The sequence below is a fragment of the Nycticebus coucang genome, chromosome 5 (genome assembly GCF_027406575.1).
Source record: "Nycticebus coucang isolate mNycCou1 chromosome 5, mNycCou1.pri, whole genome shotgun sequence".
Taxonomy (NCBI): domain Eukaryota; kingdom Metazoa; phylum Chordata; class Mammalia; order Primates; family Lorisidae; genus Nycticebus; species Nycticebus coucang.
Window position 1 is genome coordinate 69,901,475 of NC_069784.1, and position 20,770 is coordinate 69,922,244.

Here is a 20,770-nt window from a genome sequence, read left to right on the forward strand (position 1 = left end):
ATACTTGCAACATACCCGTTGGAGGACTGTGTCCTGCTCAGACAATCTCAGCCCTTGTGATGCCGTATCACTGGAGCCCCTGGAAGTATTCCCCAGCTCCTACTGGGATTGGGGCAGCCACATAGGCTGGCTGGACCCAGGGAAGCTGCAGGGTTCCCAGTAGCCTAACCATCGGAAAGTGCTGCTCCCAAGAAAAGGGAAAGTGTAGCAGGTAGGCACCCCTGGACAAAGGAGCAAAGGAGACCAGATTGTGTGCTTTCCTGACCCCAAGAGCTCCCTGCTTGTGGATGGAAAGTGACTTTGCTGCTTCCAGCAGGGATGTGGGTCTTATACTCAGTTTTGCAAAGGAGAAGTGTACTTCCATCCCACTAGCCAGGTGACCAGAGGTCACTGCTTGGACACATATGTGGAGAGAGGACTTGTCCTCACCCTCTATCAACTCCACCACTGTAGCCAAATGCAAAATCAAACCACAATAAGATATCCTCTTATACCAATCAGAATGGCTATTATTTAAAAGTCAAAAAACAATAGCTGTTGGTGAGGATACAGAAAAGAAAGTATTTATACACTGTTGGTATAAATTCAAATCAGTACCAACTCTAAGGAAAACAGTATGGGGATTTCTCTAAGAGCCAAAAATAGAACTATGATACACACTCCAGCAATCCCGTGACTGGATATTCATGCAAAGAGAAAAAAAAAAAATCATTATATCAAAAACATACCTGGACTTAGATATTTTTTGCAGCACTATTCTTAATAGCAAAAATATGCAATCAACTTAAGTGGCTGTAAATAAATCTTTAAATAAAGAAAATCCGGGTGGCGCCTGTGGCTCAGTCAGTAGGGCTCCGGCCCCATATGCCGAGGGTGATGGGTTCAAACCCGGCCCTGGCCAAACTGCAACCAAAAAATAGCCGGGCATTGTGACGGGCGCCTATAGTCCCAGCTACTCGGGAGGCTGAGGCAAGAGAATCGCTTAAGCCCAGGAGTTGGAGGTTGCTGTGAGCTGTGTGATGCCACGGCACTCTACCGAGGGCCATAAAGTGAGACTCTGTCTCTACAAAAAAAAAAAAAAAAAAGAAAGAAAATCCACTAAGCCATAAAAAAGAATGAAATAATGTCTCTTGCAGCAACATGGACGGAAGTGGAGGCCATTTTATTAAGTGAATTAACTCAGAAACAGAATTGAACATTGCATATTTTCACTTATAAGCAGGAGCTTTAAAATGTGTAAGTACACACAAACATAGAGAGTGAAATAACAGAATTGGAAGACTGAGAAAGTGAAAGAGAGATGGAAAGTGAAATTACCTAATGCAGGGGTCCTCAAACTGCGGCCCACGGGCCACATGAAGCGGTATGATTGTATTTGTTCCCGTTTTGTTTTTTTACTTCAAAATAAGATATGTGCAGTGTGCATAGGACTTTGTTCATAGTTTTGTTTTTTAAACTATAGTCCAGCCCTCCAAAGGTCTGAGGGATGGTGAATTGGCCCCCTGTTTAAAAAGTTTGAGGACGTCTGACCTAATGGATACTATGTACACTATTCGGGCATTGGTTACTAAGAACACCAAAGACTTCATCACTACTCAACATATCCATGTAACAGAACCACACTTATTTCTGCTAGGTTTGCACTAAAATGTTTATCACAGCTCAATTTATAATCGCCAAGATATGGAAACAACCTAAATGCCCATCAACCCAGGAATGGATTAATAAACTGTGATTATCTGTACACCATGGAATACTATTCAGACATAAAAGCTATGGAAACTTTACATGTTTTGTATTAACCTAGATGGTGTTGAAAGGCATTCTTTTATCTGTAAAAATAAAAAAAATTAAAAATGCATTGAACTCCAAGAAATGACAATTCAAGACATGCAGAGAAAGAAATGTATAGCACTAGATATAAACATTAGGAAATAGATAGGAACATTAGGAACCATCAAATAATAAACTCCCACCTCAAAAATTAGAAATAGAACAAGATAAACTGAAAGCCACAACTGGGGAAAAAGTAATAAAGTTAAAACCAGAAATCAACAACATTGAAAATTGAATAGCAATAAAGGAAATTAATGGCACACAAAGGTGGTTCTTTGAAAGATCAATAATATTGATAAATTTTGAGCAACATTTAATCTATGATATTAACTGGCTAAAGAAGAAAAACAAAATGATCTCCTCAACTGATGCCCAAAGAGTGTTTGACAAGTTTAATAGCTATTCATCACTTTAAAAATAAAAAAAAAAATCACTACTACAAAACTAAAAACAGAGAGGACTTATTCAACCTGATTAAAAGAAAAGCTTAAAAAAAGAACCATACAGCTAGTTATACAGGATTGAATGATGAAAAATGGAATGCTTTTTCCTAAAGTTGGGGAAATCTTAACACTCTGCACACTTACCACTGTCGTCACTTCTGCTCATCCACAGTGCTGGATGTTCTATGCAGGAAGCAAAAAAACATACAAACAAAAAGAAATACAAGGCAAACTGATCAGAATAAAAAGGAAATAAAACTGTTGCTGTTTGATGACGTGATTGTCTTTGTAGAAAACCCCAAGAAATGAACTTACAGCAAAATTCCAAGAATAAGTGAATTCAGTAAAGCCACATAACAACATACACCCATCAATTTTATTTTTATAGACTGACATTAGACACATGGACCTAAATTTAAATTACAATATTTAGGTATATATCTATTAAAACAGGAAAACATGCATGCCAATAAAATACGTAGAATACAAACCATATGCACGTAAAAAACTACCAAAAAAAAAAAAAAAAACCTTACTCAATTTTGTTGGTATAGAGCAAAGGAGATCAAAATAAATGGAGGGACACACTATAATCCTGAGTTAGAGGACTCCACCAAGAAACAAGTCAGTTCTGCCAAAATGTGTATAGCGTTAATACAGTTCTTACCACTTGCTCTTATTGATAGAGGCAAGATTATTCTAAAAGAAGAGCAATAACACTAAAATAGCTAAAACAACTTTGTGAAATAAGAATAAAATGGGAGGAATTAATAGATAGATACTATAATCAAGACCCTGATAGTTTTTAAGGTATATAGACAAATAGATCAACAAAGCAGAGAACACATAGATAGCCCTGCACAATACGGCCAAATGATTTCTGACAAAGGTGCAAAACATAATTCAATGGGGGAAGAATACTTCTTTTACAAAGTGGTAATGTTGCCACTAAATATCCAGAAGCAAAACAAAACAAAACAACACAACAACAACAAACAACAACAAGAAAAAAACACAAAAAACTTATGACCTAAACATCACATATATATATATTTTTTTTTGCTTGAGAGTCCATGGAAACACAAAAAGCTCACAGTTATGCAAAAAATATTGCAAGAAATAAATCTCAGAAAAATATGCAAGAAATAAATCTCAGAAAAATATGAATCATAAAATTATAATTATAAACTTTTAGATGATAACATAGATGAAAAGTCTAATGCTTAGGGCAGAGTGAGAAGTTTTTAAACTCGGCATTAAACACATGATTCCTAAAGGAATTTAAGAAAATTTAGTAAATTAAAATGTATCAAAATTTTAAAAATGTCTTATGAAATTTCCAATTATGAAAATGAAAGGGACAAAGTTGGGCCTGAAAGAAATTATTTGTACACCACATACTTGACAAAGAACTCATATGTAAAATATATAAAGAACTTTTAAAACCCAATTGTAAAAAATAATCCATGTAGAAATGAGAAAAATACATGAAGAAACATTTTATCGATTAGGCTGTGACACTGGCAAATGAAAAGGCACATGAAGAGTTCCCCTCATTAAGGGTGGGGAGAAATATTGCTACATATTCATTGGAAGAGGTAAAATGAAAAACAGTGATAAAAATCCAATGCTAGTGAGATTCCAGAGAAACTCAATCTCTCAGATTTTGCTGATAGAAATGTAAAATGGTACAATGACTGGGGAAAGTAGTCTGGCAGTTTCTTGTAAAAATAAACATGGACTTACCATAGGATGCAACAATTATGTTTATCCCAGAGGAATGAAAACAAATGCGCACACAAAAATCCATATATGAATGTTCACAGCAGCTTTATTTATAATAGCTGAATTCTGGAAACGACTTACCTCCATGGGTGAATGGGCAAACAAATTGCATAACATCCATCTCTTTCAATACTACTCAGCTCTTAAAAAGGACTGAACTCTTGACATGCAACACGACTTGAACCATCTCAAGGGAAACATGCCAAGTGAAGAAAAACTCAACGGTCGAAAACTGAATGCTTCCCTTTATATGTAACATTCTAGAAATTTTGAGCTTACAGTGATGGGAAACAGATCTGTTGCTACCAGGGTTTAGGGATTCTGCACAGAAGTAGATGTGTGTGAATATAAAGGAGTAATTGGGTGGGGAACTTTGTGATAAAGGAATTGTCTGTGTGTTGATAAAATCACATAGAACTATCCACATACATTGTATCAAATTCCTGGTTTTGATACTATACTCAAATTTTGGAAGTTTAACCATTGAGTGAAAGAGCACTGGCCCTCTCGTTATTACCTTTGCAAACTCCTGTGAATTTAAAATTATTTTCAAAAACTGTTAAAAAAGAAGCATGTAAAAATAAAATAAAACATCTTATAATACATTAAATTGGATGGAATTCCATGACAATAAGTAAATTGAGACTATCCTGGGAAGCTGGGTCTATAATGTTGTCCTATGTTTATTTTTTATGTTACATGTACACGTAATGATCTATGTTTTCCTCTGCTAGAGTGTAACTTTCCAGGGGGCAATGATTTTTGTCTGTTTTGTTCATGGTTGAATCCTGAGAACTTAGTTCAATACTTGCATACCTGAGGTACTCGATAAAAATACATGTGTGCTGATTGCGACATGTTGGACAGTGGAATACCTCTTATGCAGGTGCTGACAATAATTTATAGTAATAGATAAATGATACTCATACTCTCAGATCCTAATCATGAGAATTACAGTAATCACGCCAAAACACCTTTTTATCCCCTATTTTGCATTTTATCTTGTGTTTCATAACCCAAGTAAACGCAGGTGCTCTAAACAATTCTCTTGTATGTCTTAAGTAAACAAAAAATGCTGTGATGTTAGCCCTGACGTATGTAACCATGGCAGTATATAGTACAAAAATAATTTTGAAAATAAAAATACACGATTAAGTTTATTTCTTTAAGATATTTGTAAAGACAGAAACTTTTTCAGGAGAAATGTGAGGCTGCATGAATTACAGGACGGGACGTTTGAGCAGCATGACTAGAGTCGTCATGTGGAGTTATTCAACCTTGTGTGGGCAAAGTGGGTGTAACCAGGGGGTCAAGCAGCAACATCTGGGTGCTAAGATCTTGTAAGCGTCATGGTAAAATAATTGTTGTAGGCCTTCAGGGTCTTCCACAGTCCTTTCCATGGTCCAGCAAGGGCCCGAGGCAGGCCAACGTGCTTATGCCACATCTCAGAATGTAGCTATCCATGACTATTTGAAGTTTCAGCCTGAAGCATAAGCAAGTTCTGTGATCTCAGGGGATGCAAGACTTTTGAGCACAATCATTAGTTTTTCATGTGATTTTTTCCTACTTTAATCATGGATCCAAATTATCAGCTGTACAGATACTTTAAAGCCCTTGTGTAGGATATAGTGTAGGACTAGGATGCCAAGGAAAAGAATCATAAATTCTTTTCATAAACCTTTTCCATTCACTTACTTTAGGAAATTCCCAAGCAGGAAAATAAATCTCAAGTTCCCTGAATTCTCTGAAAGCAATAACACATAAAGTGGAATAGTGTCCAGATCTGTAAGTTTTCTTCTCCTCGTCATCTTTCTCCTCATTTTTAATATATTTTTAAGCATTAGTCAGATATTGTTATATCAAAGGCTACCTCTTAGAATCTAAAGCATTCGAGTTAAAGAAAAATCTTGAAATTTTCTATTTTGGTAATTAACAATCTAGGATCTTTAACTAACCGTGGGGTAACTGCCATCAAAATAAAAGGAGAATAAGACAAAGAAAGAGAAGGCAGTCACTGACTCCTGGCTTTTTGACATATTTGTCCAAGAATCTTTGGGGTAAAAGTTATTTATATGTGGAAGACTGCTGCTAGATGCAAGGTTCTTGGGAAACCCACCACTTCATGACTTTATTTGTTCTGGAGTATCTTGAGAGAATCTCAGTTATAGGTCTCTGAGTTGTGAAGACCTTCAAGACATGAGAATGTCAGGATTTATTTTGAGTTGGGAATTGTGAGTCTAGAGAGCCAATCCTTGGAAATTAGTCACCTCATCTGTAGTTAACAGTACTTGAGGTCTTTTTTCTATAAAATTTAAGAATGATCTTACAGCGGTGTCATTTTTAGTATAACTAGATCTCTGTGATGAAGACCATGCAGGGGTTCTGACAGTTTATCCTTGAGAAAAGACACTTAGACCTGTTATGAGCATAAATATATTACATTAAATCTGTAAATATTTGACCATTGCTATGAACTGAATTGTGTTCCTACAAATTCTCATATTGAAACTCTAACCCCACTGTAGCTGTATTTGGAGATAGGACCAATAAGGAGATAATTAGGGTTACAATGATGTCATTTGGGTAGGCTCTGACCCTACAGTTTTACAAGAGGAGACACCATAGAATGAAAGAAAGTGTTTTCTCTCCCTCTCTCCCCCGCACCCTGTATATCCACATCTAGGACACAGGATAGATAAGGCAGCTATCTGAAAGTGAGGAAGGGAACGCTCACCAGAAACTGAATCAGTGGGCACCTTGATTTTGGATGTCCCGGCTTCCAGAATAGTGAGAAAATCATTTCTTTTATGTGACTCTGTCTATGGCGTTTTGTTTTGGCAGTCTGAGCAGACTAATACATCATTTATACTTATAAATATTTAGAATCATTTATGGGAGTGTTACTCTAGCCGCCTGGGGGATCTGTGAGTAGTTTACAAAGTGATATCCTCCAATTTTCTTTGGCAAAGTTATGAAAAGACATCAAAGCTAAGGATATTACCTTGGCCCATGGGTAATACACTTAGCTTTGATGGTAATACCCATAGGCCATGGGTAAGAAAGCATGCAAATTATCTGAAGAATTACAAATTCTATGATTTTTTTCAAGCTTTATTATAAAAATATCATTGTCCTTTTAATTGAAAACTAAAGACTGTAAGGATGTGGCATTTCTTTATAATAGGCACTGTCTTTCAAAGCACTTTTCTTACGTCCCCATAAAATCATACTTCGGTCACTGAATCAGTAATTTGGTGTATACCATGTCGGAAATACAGTATGTCAGATGAAAATAAGCCATCCAGAACACAAACAGACAACAATGAGAATGTTCTTATTTTCATATTAAGAAGGTAAATGCTTAAAATCCGTCTTGCAGTGTCCCAGTAGGCCTTTGCTTCTTGTTACTACTGGGCCAGGTTATATGTCTGGCAGATGAGGCATTTGCCAGATAAAAACTCAGGACTTTGAGTCAAATTGTCCTCTGGATGTTGACTTAAGATTGCAGATAATTTATCTATGCTATGGTGATAAAAATGAAATTGTTCTGGGTAATGACTTATTAGTCGGCATTACCACAGTAAAAGACATTGGAAACCTCTCTTAAGGGACAACCCACAATTAATTTAGAAACAGGTAGTCAGTGATGGTCAACATAGTGAGAACATATTAATATTACACATGGTGAGGATGTTGACAATTGTCTAGTGCCTTCTGATTTATAGCATGAGACATACCACAATGGTTGCTGATTATCCCTCAGCAACTAGTGTATAAAATTTAAAACATAAATGAGTTCATATACAAATGCAGTGCTAGTCCTTGTGCTTGACATTAGTATGCATTTGGAGTAAGTATGCAATCATTAAAAGTTATTTAAATTAATATATCTTACTTATTCATAATGAACTATAGGAATTGAAATGTCAAACAAACCTAATTAATTTTATAATCTTTCTTCATAAGGGCAAGGTGGAAATCATTTTTGTACTAGGTGGCCATTCCCAAAAATCTGCAAATATTTATTATTCTGAACTTGGTGTCTGAGTTTAGAAAAGACTAAAAAAGTAGCACGTGGCAGGGAGACCAGCCGCAGAGATAAGCCATGTTCATTCACAGTCAGAAATAAGATGCGGGTGTATGTGCGGGCGAGAAGATGGTGGCGGCGGGGGAAGCAGCGTGAGGAGCCGGGGAACCCCAAGTCTCATTGAAATGGGCCACACTGGCCCTCCACAACCCGCAGTATATTTTTGGAGATTTTAGCCCTGATGAATTTAATCAGTTCTTTGTGACTCCTCGCTCTTCAGTTGAGCTTCCTCCGTACAGTGGAACAGTTCTGTGTAGCACGCAGGCTGTGGATACACTACCCGATGGACAAGACTATCAGCGAATTGAATTTGGTGTTAATGAAGTAATTGAACCCAGTGACACTTTGCCGAGAAGCCCCAGCTACAGTATTTCAAGCACATTGAACCCTCAGGCCCCTGAATTTATTCTTGGTTGTACAACTTCCAAACCGAGCCCTGATGGCACAGATAAGGAAGCAAGCTACAGTTCCACTGACTGTCATTACCCAGGCTCTGCCCTTGCTGAGGATAGCAGTTGCACTGTGGAGGTAGAGGTTCTAGAAAACGATGGTGTCTCAGGTGGTCTTGGACAAAGGGAGAGTAAAAAGAAGAAGAAACGGCCACCTGGATATTATAGTTACTTGAAAGACGGTGGTGAAGATGGTATTTCCACAGAGGCCCTGGTCAATGGCCATGCTAACTCAGCAGCTGCGAGCAGCATCAGCATAGAGGATGAGGAGTTTATGGGTGACGTGCCTCCATCGGTTACGCCCAGGACTTGTGACAGCCCTCAGAACTCCACGGACTCTGTCAGTGACAGTGGGCCTGATGGCCCTTTCCCCGGAGCACTCAGTGGTGACACCAGGACTGCAGGGCAGCCTGAAGGGGTCCATGGGACTGATTTTGATCAGTCCTGCTTCCCTGGAGAGGCTGGCAGAGACAACCTGTTAAGGACAGCTGGGGCTCAGCCCTATGTTGGTACCAATACTACTGAAAACTTTGGAGTTGCTAATGGACAAATACTTGAATCCTCGGGTGAGGGCACAGCTGCCAATGGAGTGGAATTGCACACTATGGAGAGCGCAGATTTGGACCCAACTGAACCCGAGCGTGCTTCACCACCTGCTGACGGCATGATCTCTGTGTCAGGCGCCCTTCCTGTCCGTCAGCCCAAGTCCTGGGCCAGTCTCATTCATGATTCTAAGCCTTCTTCCTCTTCTCTTGTGGCTTATGTGGAAACCAAGTATTCCCCTCCTACCACATCTCCCCTGGTCTCTGAAAAGCAGGTTGAAGTTAAAGAAGGGCTTGTTCCGGTTTCAGAGGATCCCGTAGCCATAAAGATTGCAGAGTTACTGGAGAATGTAACCTTAATATATAAGCCAGTGTCATTGCAACCCCGTGGGCTGATCAATAAAGGAAATGGTGCTACATTAACGCCACACTGCAGGCATTGGTCGCATGCCCTCTGATGTACCACCTGATGAAGTTCATTCCTCTGTATTCAAAAGTGCAAAGGCCTTGTACATCAACACCCATGATAGATAGCTTTGTTCGGCTAATGAATGAGTTTACTAATGTGCCAGTACCTCCAAAACCCCGAAAAGCTCTTGGGGATAAAATTGTGAGGGATATCCGCCCTGGAGCTGCCTTTGAACTCACGTATGTCTATAGACTCCTGACCGTGAACAAGTGGAGCCTGTCTGAGAAGGGTCGCCAAGAAGATGCTGAGGAGTATTTAGGTTTCATTCTAAATGGACTTCATGAGGAAATGTTGAACCTAAAAAAGCTGCTCTCACCAAATAATGAAAAACTTACGATTTCCAACAGGCCCAAGAGCCACTTGCTTGACGATTATGAGCAGGAGGAGCAAGGCGAAGGAAGTGAAGACGAATGGGAGCAAGTTGGCCCCAGGAACAAGACTTCATTCACCCGCCAGGCAGATTTTGTTCAGACGCCCATCACCGGCATCTTTGGTGGACACATCAGGTCTGTGGTATACCAGCAGAGTTCAAAAGAGTCTGTCACTTTGCAACCATTTTTCACGTTGCAGCTGGATATCCAGGCTGACAAGATACGTACGGTCCAGGACGCATTGGAAAGCTTGTCCAAGGTTATACCACAAAAACCAAGCAAGAGGTTGAAATAAGTTGAAGAGTGACTCTGGAGAAACTGCCTCCTGTTCTCGTGCTGCACCTGAAGCGGTTTGTTTATGAGAAGACCGGTGGATGTCAGAAGCTTATCAAAAACATCGACTATCCGGTGGACTTGGAGATTAGTAAAGAACTTCTTTCTCCAGGGGTTAAAAATAAGAATTTTAAATGCCACAGAACATATCGGCTGTTTGCAGTGGTCTACTATCACTGCGGCAGCGCTACAGGGGGTCATTACACTACAGACATCTTCCAGATTGGTCTGAACGGCTGGCTGTGCATCGATGACCAGACAGTCAAGGTGATTAACCAGTACCAGGTGGTGAAGCCAACTGCTGAACGCACAGCCTACCTCCTGTATTCCCGCCGCGTGGACCTGCTGTGAGCTCCTGTGCGCTGTGTGTGCCCGGTGCCCGCTTTGTAGAACTCAATCTCTCACTGACTTCCCGCCTCTCTTTAGTGGCTCTATAGAGAGAAACTCTCCCTTTTGCAAAAATGGGCTAGAATGAAAAGGACTTGCCCTGGGCTTTGTGCACAACCTAGCTATGTTGACTTCTAACTTCCAAATCATCTGGTTGAAACAGACTGTTGGCTTGATTTTAGAATATATACAAAACCCCATATTTCTGAAATAATGCTGATTCCTGAGACAAGAAAGCGGAACTTGCATTTGATTCCCAGCCTAATTGCTTAGTAGCATAAATCCTGCACCAGCAACACTTGTAAATTTGTGAAAATGAATTTTATCTTTCCTTAAAAAAGAAATTTTTTAATCCATCACACTTTCCTCCCCACCCTTTAGTTTTTGATAAACAATAAAAATGAGCCAGTTATCAAAGAAGAAATAGTTCTTACTTCACAGAAAAATAAACACAAAAATAAGTTGCTGGTTCCTAATAGGAAGAATAGGTTTTGATCAAATATTTGGAGTTACAGTGTTAGTCTCCATAGATGGGTGATTGTAACTTTATTGCCATTAAAAGATTTCAAATTGCATTCGTGCTTCTGTGTGCACACGATGAGAAAAAAAAAAAAGAAAGAAATAAGATGCAGATAGTGACAATGATTTCAGCAATTGAATTATACTCCTCAAAACCAGGACATTTAGAAAGGATGCAGTTCAAAAATAGGCCAGAAAGGGCAGCGCCTGTGGCTCAAAGGAGTGGGACATGGGCCCCATATGCCAGAGGTGGTAGGTTCAAACCCAGCCCCAGCCAAAAAAAAAAAAAAAATATGCCAGAAGTACTGGGAGTTAACAGTGTATTTTGGTGTTAAAAACAAAACTTTTCTGCCTAGACAGAGAAAAACTTAATCCTTTTATAGGAAAAAATGTAATTTTTACTCTTTTGCATTTATCCAGTATCTTTCAGAGAAAGATCTAAAAATATTCTACTATTTATAATATTTATGTATATTTTTTCTTGGAAACTGTCATGCACATATCCCTGTAATCAAGGGCATTTTACCTTATAAATAAAACCATTGACATTGAGTTAAAGTTGTTATAATATTTAAAATATTTCATTGCATTTAGTCATTTTTATTATTTATATTCACATTCACAATCTATATATAAATTTATATGTGGCCTATGCATAAGATTAGACATATACAAATATAATCATTTAGATACATCATAAAATTAAACATTGACCTCAGTTTTAAAATATAATTAAATGATCAACATATCAGTAAAACAGTATGTATTTTATATTTATTATTTTATATTATTAAAATATGAGTTCCCTAAAAAAGTAACAGACACTCCCACTTTTGTTAGATATTTTTGTATCTCTTAATACTACACATGGCATAATTTCAAATAGTTTTAGTAACTATCATTTGTAATCAAGATAACTCATATTTGTTCCTCCAGACTCAGCTAAAACTAGAAGTTAAGAAATTCATAATGTCATATTTTTTCTTCAAGAGCAGTTATTTTGTATTACCTTTACAAAAGTATAATGCATTTACATAGTCACCCAAACATATATGAAGAGCCTGATAACCTTTAGCTCTTCTGTAATTAATAAGGATAAAAACTAAAACTAGGTTTCGCGACTAATACTTTAACTTTTTTTCTTACTTTGCACTTAATCCAGTCATACAAACATTATTTATTAATACAATTTAATAACAGTGCAGATTATTACATTTGATTAAAGACATTAAATTTACAACTACATGAAGAGCTTTTAATTTTTGATATTGTAAGAAATTAGGTTAAACCCTTCTAAAAGACATCCATTCTTACAATGTCATTTAAACAGTTTTTATGTATTTGAAATTTAAACAAATTTCAGAAACAAAGATAACTCATTTTACTCATAAAACCATGGTACAAATTTTAAAACTTCAATTTATGTGAAGATTGATATTAGTCTCAAATTAAGCTAGAATATCATATGGGCATTCATTTTATATTTTAATAATAAGATTCAAAATTATATAGAGTATACTTTAAGCAAATATTAACTGTTTTGACAATTTATCTAATTTTTAGGCATATTATAATAACATTTTCATAACAAAAATGTGTATGTGTATGTGTCAGTAAACCATTGTTAAGATTTTTAAAATAATGTTTGCGAGGTATTGTTACTCTTTGTTTGAACCAGAGTGGCAGGTTTAACTTTCTTTAACCAATATTCTAATGCGAAAGAAATGCAGTTTAATAATTTTTTCATAGTTTTTTAAAATTTACTATCTACGTGGACTGCATATTCCTAGATTGCACACACAATGACACAAACACATTTTTATTACATCAGTGTGCAAAATTTTTTAAGAGAAGGGAGAAAGGAGTGGGAAAGGAAATAAAGCCAAGTAGGCAAAGGAGATATATTAATAAAAGGAGGCAGCTTCAGCTAAATAAGAAATTTCATTATGAAAAGTTAATTATCTTCCTTCTTCAATAGGAAGATTAAATGCAGGAAATCCATTTTCACACGTACACATAAACACACATACACATGTAATACACGCATTCAAAGATTAGTTATGTTTGACTTAAATAGCCTTCTTCTTAAGTGATCTATTTCTTTAAAGACAGAAAAGACAATCTCCTCATGAGGATTTGTTTTCATTTTGTTCAAAGTTGCCTCATAAATGAACACCACTGCTTATTGTGAAGTATAAAGTGGCCCTTCTAATACTAAATTTTATTAGTGAATAGCCTCCAAGTATTCAAATATCTGTGCCACTAGCATCATAATAGGGGGAATGCACAGGTAGATTTGAAAACCATCCTCCTACCTGTCTGTTTAAAAGTGTTTCACAAAGTGAAGGAAAATAACAGTGAAGGATTCTTAACCAAGGACTGTAATTACGGATGTCCAAGCTACACTCTGACTTAGGAAATATAGAACTCCTCCGGCTGATGCAGCTTTTTCAAGCAGATCAGGCTGGGCAACAGTGAGTCTGGTACTGGTTGCGGCATGGCACTCAGACTGAGGAAAGAGACCAATCAGCAAGCTCAAATATTTGTTAGCTCAAGATTTTATTATGAGACAACAAATGTGGGGATAGTTTCTGTCTATTTTTGACAGACATTCTCATCTTGATTTGTTTGGGAAGGTCGTTACCACGTGATCATCACAGATATGCATGTGCTGTAATATCACACTTGAAAATATAACATCTTTCTCTGCATAGAGGAAAGTGAGATTATTTTACAACTCTTTTGCAGTGAGAAAAGCCTTGCACTATAAAATTTGTCTCCCACCAGTGTTTGTATGATGTGACCATAAAGTCTTGGCTATCCATGATTGAATCAGAAATATATACCTGCTCCCAACTGAGCAACCAGATGACATCCCCAAAGACTTTGGAATGGGTATTCAGATTTCATGATAATCCTATAAATAAAACAGTATAAATTGGTATGGAAACATAGAGAAAGTTGATCTGCAGAAAAAGAGAATGAAACAGAGATACAAAATAGAGCCACGTTGGATTAACAGACAGTACTCTCTGGAACTTGTTGGTTTTCCTTATTCGCTAAGAATACCCTTTGCTCTGGGCTTTGATAGCCTGACGCCCTTCTATCAAATTCTCTCATTGGTGGAACTATTCCAAGTTGGTGCCTGTAAGTCAAAACCTCTAGAACAATAACTAAATAATTCTGAACTAAAATGCTGAGATGCTACTATGAATTTCAGAGTTTACCAAATTTTCCAGTACTTTTTTCTCAAGGTGTTCCCTTAAAGTTTGGACTTTATAAAAGTTGTATTTATAATTTTTCCTTTACTCTTCTTACCTTCACACAATAACAAATTAAAATACCTACTTTAATTCTCTAAATGTGACACTTCTTTACTGAAATAGATTAACTTTGGATTTTTGCCAAGGTGCATGAGTAATCCTTTAAAATATTGCCTCAGTAGCATTTTCTGGATTCTGATATAGGCAGACAGGTTAGCCATAGTTCATGAACAGAAAATTCATTATAACTGCGGTATTAGAATGAAAAAAAATCAGTAAATAAATTTTAACATACACCCACAGATTTCATTCCCTAAAGCCTTTTCAGGATATAACCCATTCTCAGAACTGTTTGCATATTCTAACAATGCTTATTTTCATCTATGAAATTGAATTTAGTATTATAAACAATATTTTACCTTCCTTAGAATATTTTTTCCACCTTGCTTCATTTTCTTTTTTTTGGATTTGTAAAATACTTCAGATCAAAGAAAAGGAACTATGGCTGCCTGTTTTGGGAGACGGGAATGAGCCAGGCTGTTTATTTCATCACTAAAGGCTACCTTGGCACATAGGAAAATGTTCTATGAATCCCTTTGTGACTAAAAACTTTCTTTATGATTTTCAGTGAAAGTTTTCAAGACAATGGATATTTCCATAAGCACTGTGTGAGTTAAATGTTAATTTTTTAGTGATTTTCTGCGTATCTGAACTAGTTTCCTCAAGAAATTCCTGTAAGTATGAGCTACAGCATATCCGTTCAGATCATTCATCTTAATCTTTTACCAAAGAAAAATAATGTTGCATGTGAGAGCATTTTAAAGTGATTGATGACTATATTGAAAGAACGATAAATTGCTAGTCATAATGAAAATGTATTGATGTGCTAAGTAAAAATCTGTCTGTAGTAGCCCTACTTTATTAAGAAAAGGAAAAACGAGGACATTAGAGGCAACAGTCTCAGATCTCCCTGCCCTGACAAAGGCACAATTCCTGCTGTGACAAGCCCCACTGGGCAGTGACTCTGAGAGGCAGAGCAGGTTTCAGGTGGCATGGATTTGCAAACATGTTGCCATCTGTTCTGAGGGTACACCTGTGAATTCCCAGGTACTCTGTCAACATAACTGCAATTTTTCTCCCTTTCTTTCTAAACAGTAATAATTTGGCTATTGGTTTGCTGTCTATACCACTCTTCTCCCACCAATACACCGTTGGAACTGGCTGCCGTTTCTTCCCTCAATATACTCATTTTATTTCTACCAAAGGGTGATCTTTCTACTAGACTTTACATCCTCAAATTTCATAGGATGACTATTCCTTTTCATTTGTGAATCAGTTCAATTGATATATTTATGTATAAACTGAATGAATAATTAATTTCAGGCTTGTCTTTGCCCCAGCAGAATGTGAGATCTCTGAGACATGTACCCTCTTTGTCTTGTTCACTGTTATTCCCTCAATAGTTGGAGCAGGGAGAGTCGAAGAGTAAGCAGTCCTATGTCTTTGTTGAATGAATGATCATATCAACAAACACGATGAAAGGATGTTATGGACAATAAGGTGATTCTCATGAGATAGCTTTGACATACAGCTTACAGGAGTCAAAAGTTAAATCAAGTAGTCTCAACCAAAGACAAAAAGAAAAAAAAAAGTAGATGGTTTTTGGAGGTAATATAAAGAGATAAAGAATATTCAGATTTTTAAGGATGTGTGATATGTTTATGCTTTTTCAAAATGAGGCAGTGGCTTAAAATACAATTAATAATCTCCACTTCAGTGAGTGGTATTTAGAATCTGGGTATTCTTGTGGGTTTTCCATATATTTGTCCACATGTGATGATGTAGAAAGAGAATAAATCAATGGTTTATATTATAAACATAAAGGAAGTAATTTGTTACCTTCACTTGATATCCGAAGGTTATTCTTGTCTTTGACTGTTGCAGGAAAAGTCTTTTAAAGTGACAACAACATATCCTCTAATAAGAGGACTAGATTTCAATTATGATTCTACCATTACTTAGACATTTTTAGTCTAATTTTACTCAATTATAAAATGGTAAAAATAATAATACTTAACTTGTAGATTGTTGTGTGTATGAAATAAAATTATATAGATTGACACATTTAAAATAACATCATCTTATACTTATTGAACACTTGTATTTTAACTGTTGAGAACACTTCAATTTAGGCCATTTACCAGTTTTTAAGTTATATTTTATTATTACTAGAACTGAGAGATATGAAAACTGAGGAACAAAGAAAGTTAGTGACTTGCCAGAGTGATTCAACGCATAATAGCTCTCATAGAGAACGAATGATAATATTCTACATTTTGCTTCTACTGGTACGGTTTGAATGGTCCTCAATGTAACTCAAGCCTTACTTAAGTTACACAGAAAACAATTAAAGTTGCTCCCATATCATCCCATTTATTTAGGTCACCATTTTTTTTTTTAACTTTTTGATTATTTCTCATTTATCTTCCTTGACTCTTTAGTGATAGTTAAATCCATGTCTCTGATCCTCAAACTCTCATCAGGAACAGTGAAAGTACTATGGAATAGCAAAATAGTTTAAGTGCTTTGATTCTGAAATCAGATAGTCCTAAGTTAGAATTCTGACTCCATCACTCACTAAGAGTATGATTTGGTTAAATGACTTTAATATTTAAGAGACAGGTTTCATTCCATATTATTATGAAAATAATAGTACTTTGCAGGGTAATGTGAGGAATAAATGAGAAAATGTGTGTAAGTGGGTTAATGTGTTGCTCACTGCACAGTAGATGCTTCCTTAGTCTTAGCTTAGTAATGATCCTGGAGTCTAGATCTGAGGTCCCCAACTAGCCCAGGCCATGGACTGGTGTCCTGATAGGAACTGAGCAACACAGCAGGAGGTCAGTCATGGGGCCATCAAAGCTTCATCTGTGTTCATAGTCACTGCCCGTCACTGGCATCACCACTTGAGCTCAGCAGGGCATTGGGTAGTCATAGGAGCACAAACGCTACTGTGAACCTCACATGCAAGGGATCTGGGTCGCATGCTCCTTAGATGAATGTGATGCCTGATGATGTGAGGGGCAGTGAGGCAGCCATGCTACTGCTGGGACTACTGAGTTGCAGGAAAACAAGCTCAGGGAGCCCTCTGATTCAGCATCATGGTGAGTTGTATAATTCTTTCATTAGATACAGTAGAACCTCAATAATCACCCAAGGGACTGTAACAAACTGATCAACCTACTAAGATGGTCAATATAAGGAACTAGTTCTCCTCTGCTGATACATAGATGGGGTGCATGTCCACTCTGAAACTTAGGGGGTGGTCAGTTATGGAGGCTGTACTGTATTACAATGTACTAATAATAGAAATAAAGTGCACAATGAATGTAATGTCATTGAATCACCCTGGAACTATCTCCCACTTTACCCCATATGTGGAAAAGCGTCTTCCATGAAACTGATCCCTGGTGCTAAAAAGACTGAGGACTGCTGGTGTAGATCACCCTCAGTGGTGTCTTTTAGATGTAGTGTTTATAATGATCACCTTCCTGCACCAATCAGCCTAAGGGAGAGGTGAGGTGATCTTTGGAGCTGTTTGTCAAATATTTCTGATTAATACACTTTTGGAGTACATGGTAAGATTAGCCCCCTTAGACCTTTTGAAGTTAGTTGTGGCCAGTGAAAGGTGAGTGGAAGTGTCTGAGCCTTTTCCAACAAAACGCTGCAAAATGAGCGAATGATTCACTGTCCTCCTGCTGACCGTGATGGACGCCCTCTTGGCCTGAGATTTGGAACTGGGAGAGGTGGAGCAGAGTCCTTTGTAGACCCTGTATGGACATATAGTATAAGCAAAGAAACCTTTGTTTTTAAGGTGCCGTTAAGATTTATTTTGAGGTTTCTCATAGTCATGGAAAAATCTAGCCTCCCTAGAAACCATATCACAAGTCTTTTTTTAGTATCCTCTTCTAAGATTTCACTAGAGGAAAGATAAGCTACTCCTTCTAGCATTTGAAATACTTTTTGACATGCTAACTAATTTGGGTCTTTACTTGTTTATTTATGACTAAATGCTTCATTTTCTCTGAAGGAGGGAGAAGGGCTCTGTTGAAAATGGTTCTGTGAGTTTCAGGATAATGAGAATTAGAGAAAAAAAGGCAATCTCTGTTACAGGGAAGGGGGGCTTTATTCAAGGTGCAGAGAAGATACTCTTCAGAACTTAAACATTCTGTTTCTCATTATTGCATGTGACCATAATTACCAAAGTGTAACCAGGGATAGATGGGATCCATAAACCTATCAAGCTTGAATTTTTGGCATGTACTTCCTAAAACCAAGAGCACATGTAAATATCAGTACTTGCTACTGCTTGTATTATGGTGATAGAGGTTAATATCATAGTCAGGTTTTTATACCATGGGAACATGGAAGCTCTTCTGATTACCTTTGGTAATGGGGACTTTACTGTGTCCTTGATGGGGAACCCCAGAGCCACACAGAGGCAGCAGCAATGTCCCTTAGATAACTATGAGGGGTTTTGAATCAAAAATAGCCATCCTACACCTTGATATGTCTCAAAGATATTTATCCTCAGTGCTCTATATATTCCTACATATTAATACAATGCCACCTATGAATAAAAGTAAAAATTATTGATACAAAAATGATATGTTGTATTAGTCATGGATCTTCCAGAAAAACAGAACATAAATACACAGGTAGGTATACACCTACATACACACACATATAGGTATTGCTTATATAGATCATGTATGAGATAAGACAAGTTCATGAACTCGTTAGTGAATATCACTACGGTCACCTCTGAGTTACTCCTCTTGGGAAGCTGTACACTGACACTAGCACCCACTCCACCCTTCAAAGCAATTTTGGAATTTTTTTCTGGAATGGCCATGAGAGCTGTCATATAGTCACCAGATGGCCAAGAAGAGTTAAGTACTTTGAAAGTGACCATAGTGATAATCATCAATGAGGTATGCAGCACTATTTCTAGGATGAGTTTGCAAACCTAATTGTTAGACCTCATATGTTGTTTATTTTAAGAGTTTAGCTCACATTATTATGGAGGCCGGTAAGTCTAAAACTTCTAGGGTTTAGGATAGGCAGACAAGAGACTTAGAAAAGTTGAAGTTGCTGCTTGTGTTTGAAAACAGAGGCACAATTCCCTTCTTCTTGAGAAAAAAAAATATATATATATCTATATATGGGTGGTAAGCTCTCACCTAACGGGTACGAGATAGGGATGTATGGCCTGTCTCTTGGGTGAGGACTCAACTGCAGCTTAGATTTTACCTAACAAATGCAAAATAATGTAACCTAATTGTATGTATCCTTATATTAATCTGAATGTAAAAAATGTGTGTGTGTGTGTGTGTGTATCATCACTACCATCCGCCTTGAATTCCATGTTCAAATAGTAAGACATTGAATTTGTAAATCTTGGTCTTATAAGGTTGGTCTAAATTATTTTCATTTATCAAGATACTGGATAACTATTCTGAAGAACAGAGCTTGAGCAGTAAGAGAGACAACATTATGTAAGTTTTCCCAGTACCATTTAATTTTGAGACATCTCAATGCAGAAAAATGCACAAAATTATTAAAATTTGACTGAAAAACACATTGCTTTCTCTGGAAATTAATACCTTTCTTTTTCTGTGAAACAAAATTTGAACTGAACTGTAGGATGGCTAGACACCCAAGATAAATTTATTTTTCTCATGTCTCCTCGAAAAAAAAAAAAAATTCCCTTCCTTTTAGGGAGCACTTCAGTCTTTTTTCACCTAATGATTATATGAGGCCACATATTTAATGACTAGTAATCTACTTTATTCAAAGCCAAGTAAAAAATACCTTTGGTGGCACCTGTAGCTCAAAGGAGTAGGGCACCGGTCCCATATACCAGAGGTGGCGGGTTTAAACCTGGCCCTGGCCAAAAACTGCAAAAACGAAAACAAAAACAAAATACCTTTGCAGAAACAACTGGACTGGTAGTTTGATCTGGGTACCTTGGCTTTACCAAGCCTACATAAAATTAACTAACTAACACATGTTAAACCCTTAAAGGGCAGGGACTTAATATTTTTGTTTATGTAGTTTTTACCCTTTATTTTCTATGAACAATAATGTTTACTCATAGAAATTTAGAAAAAAAATTCTAAAACTGAGTGCCTAGAGGGCACCCGTAGCTCAGTGGTGAGGGTGCTGGCCAAATACTCCAGGGTGGGTGAATTCGAACCACGCCTGGGCCTGCTAAACAAAAAAG

General features: G+C 37.1%; 1 protein-coding gene across 1 annotated transcript; it reads left to right on the plus strand.

Annotated features, from left to right (window-relative positions):
• Nucleotides 1-8,194: 8,194 nt before the first annotated feature.
• Nucleotides 8,195-10,666, plus strand: LOC128585516 (ubiquitin carboxyl-terminal hydrolase 10-like). Its single transcript, XM_053590594.1, is given in 4 exon segments — nt 8,195-8,252; nt 8,255-9,547; nt 9,550-10,230; nt 10,233-10,666. Coding segments are annotated over 4 exon segments (2,466 nt in total).
• The last annotated feature ends 10,104 nt before the right edge of the window (nt 10,667-20,770 follow it).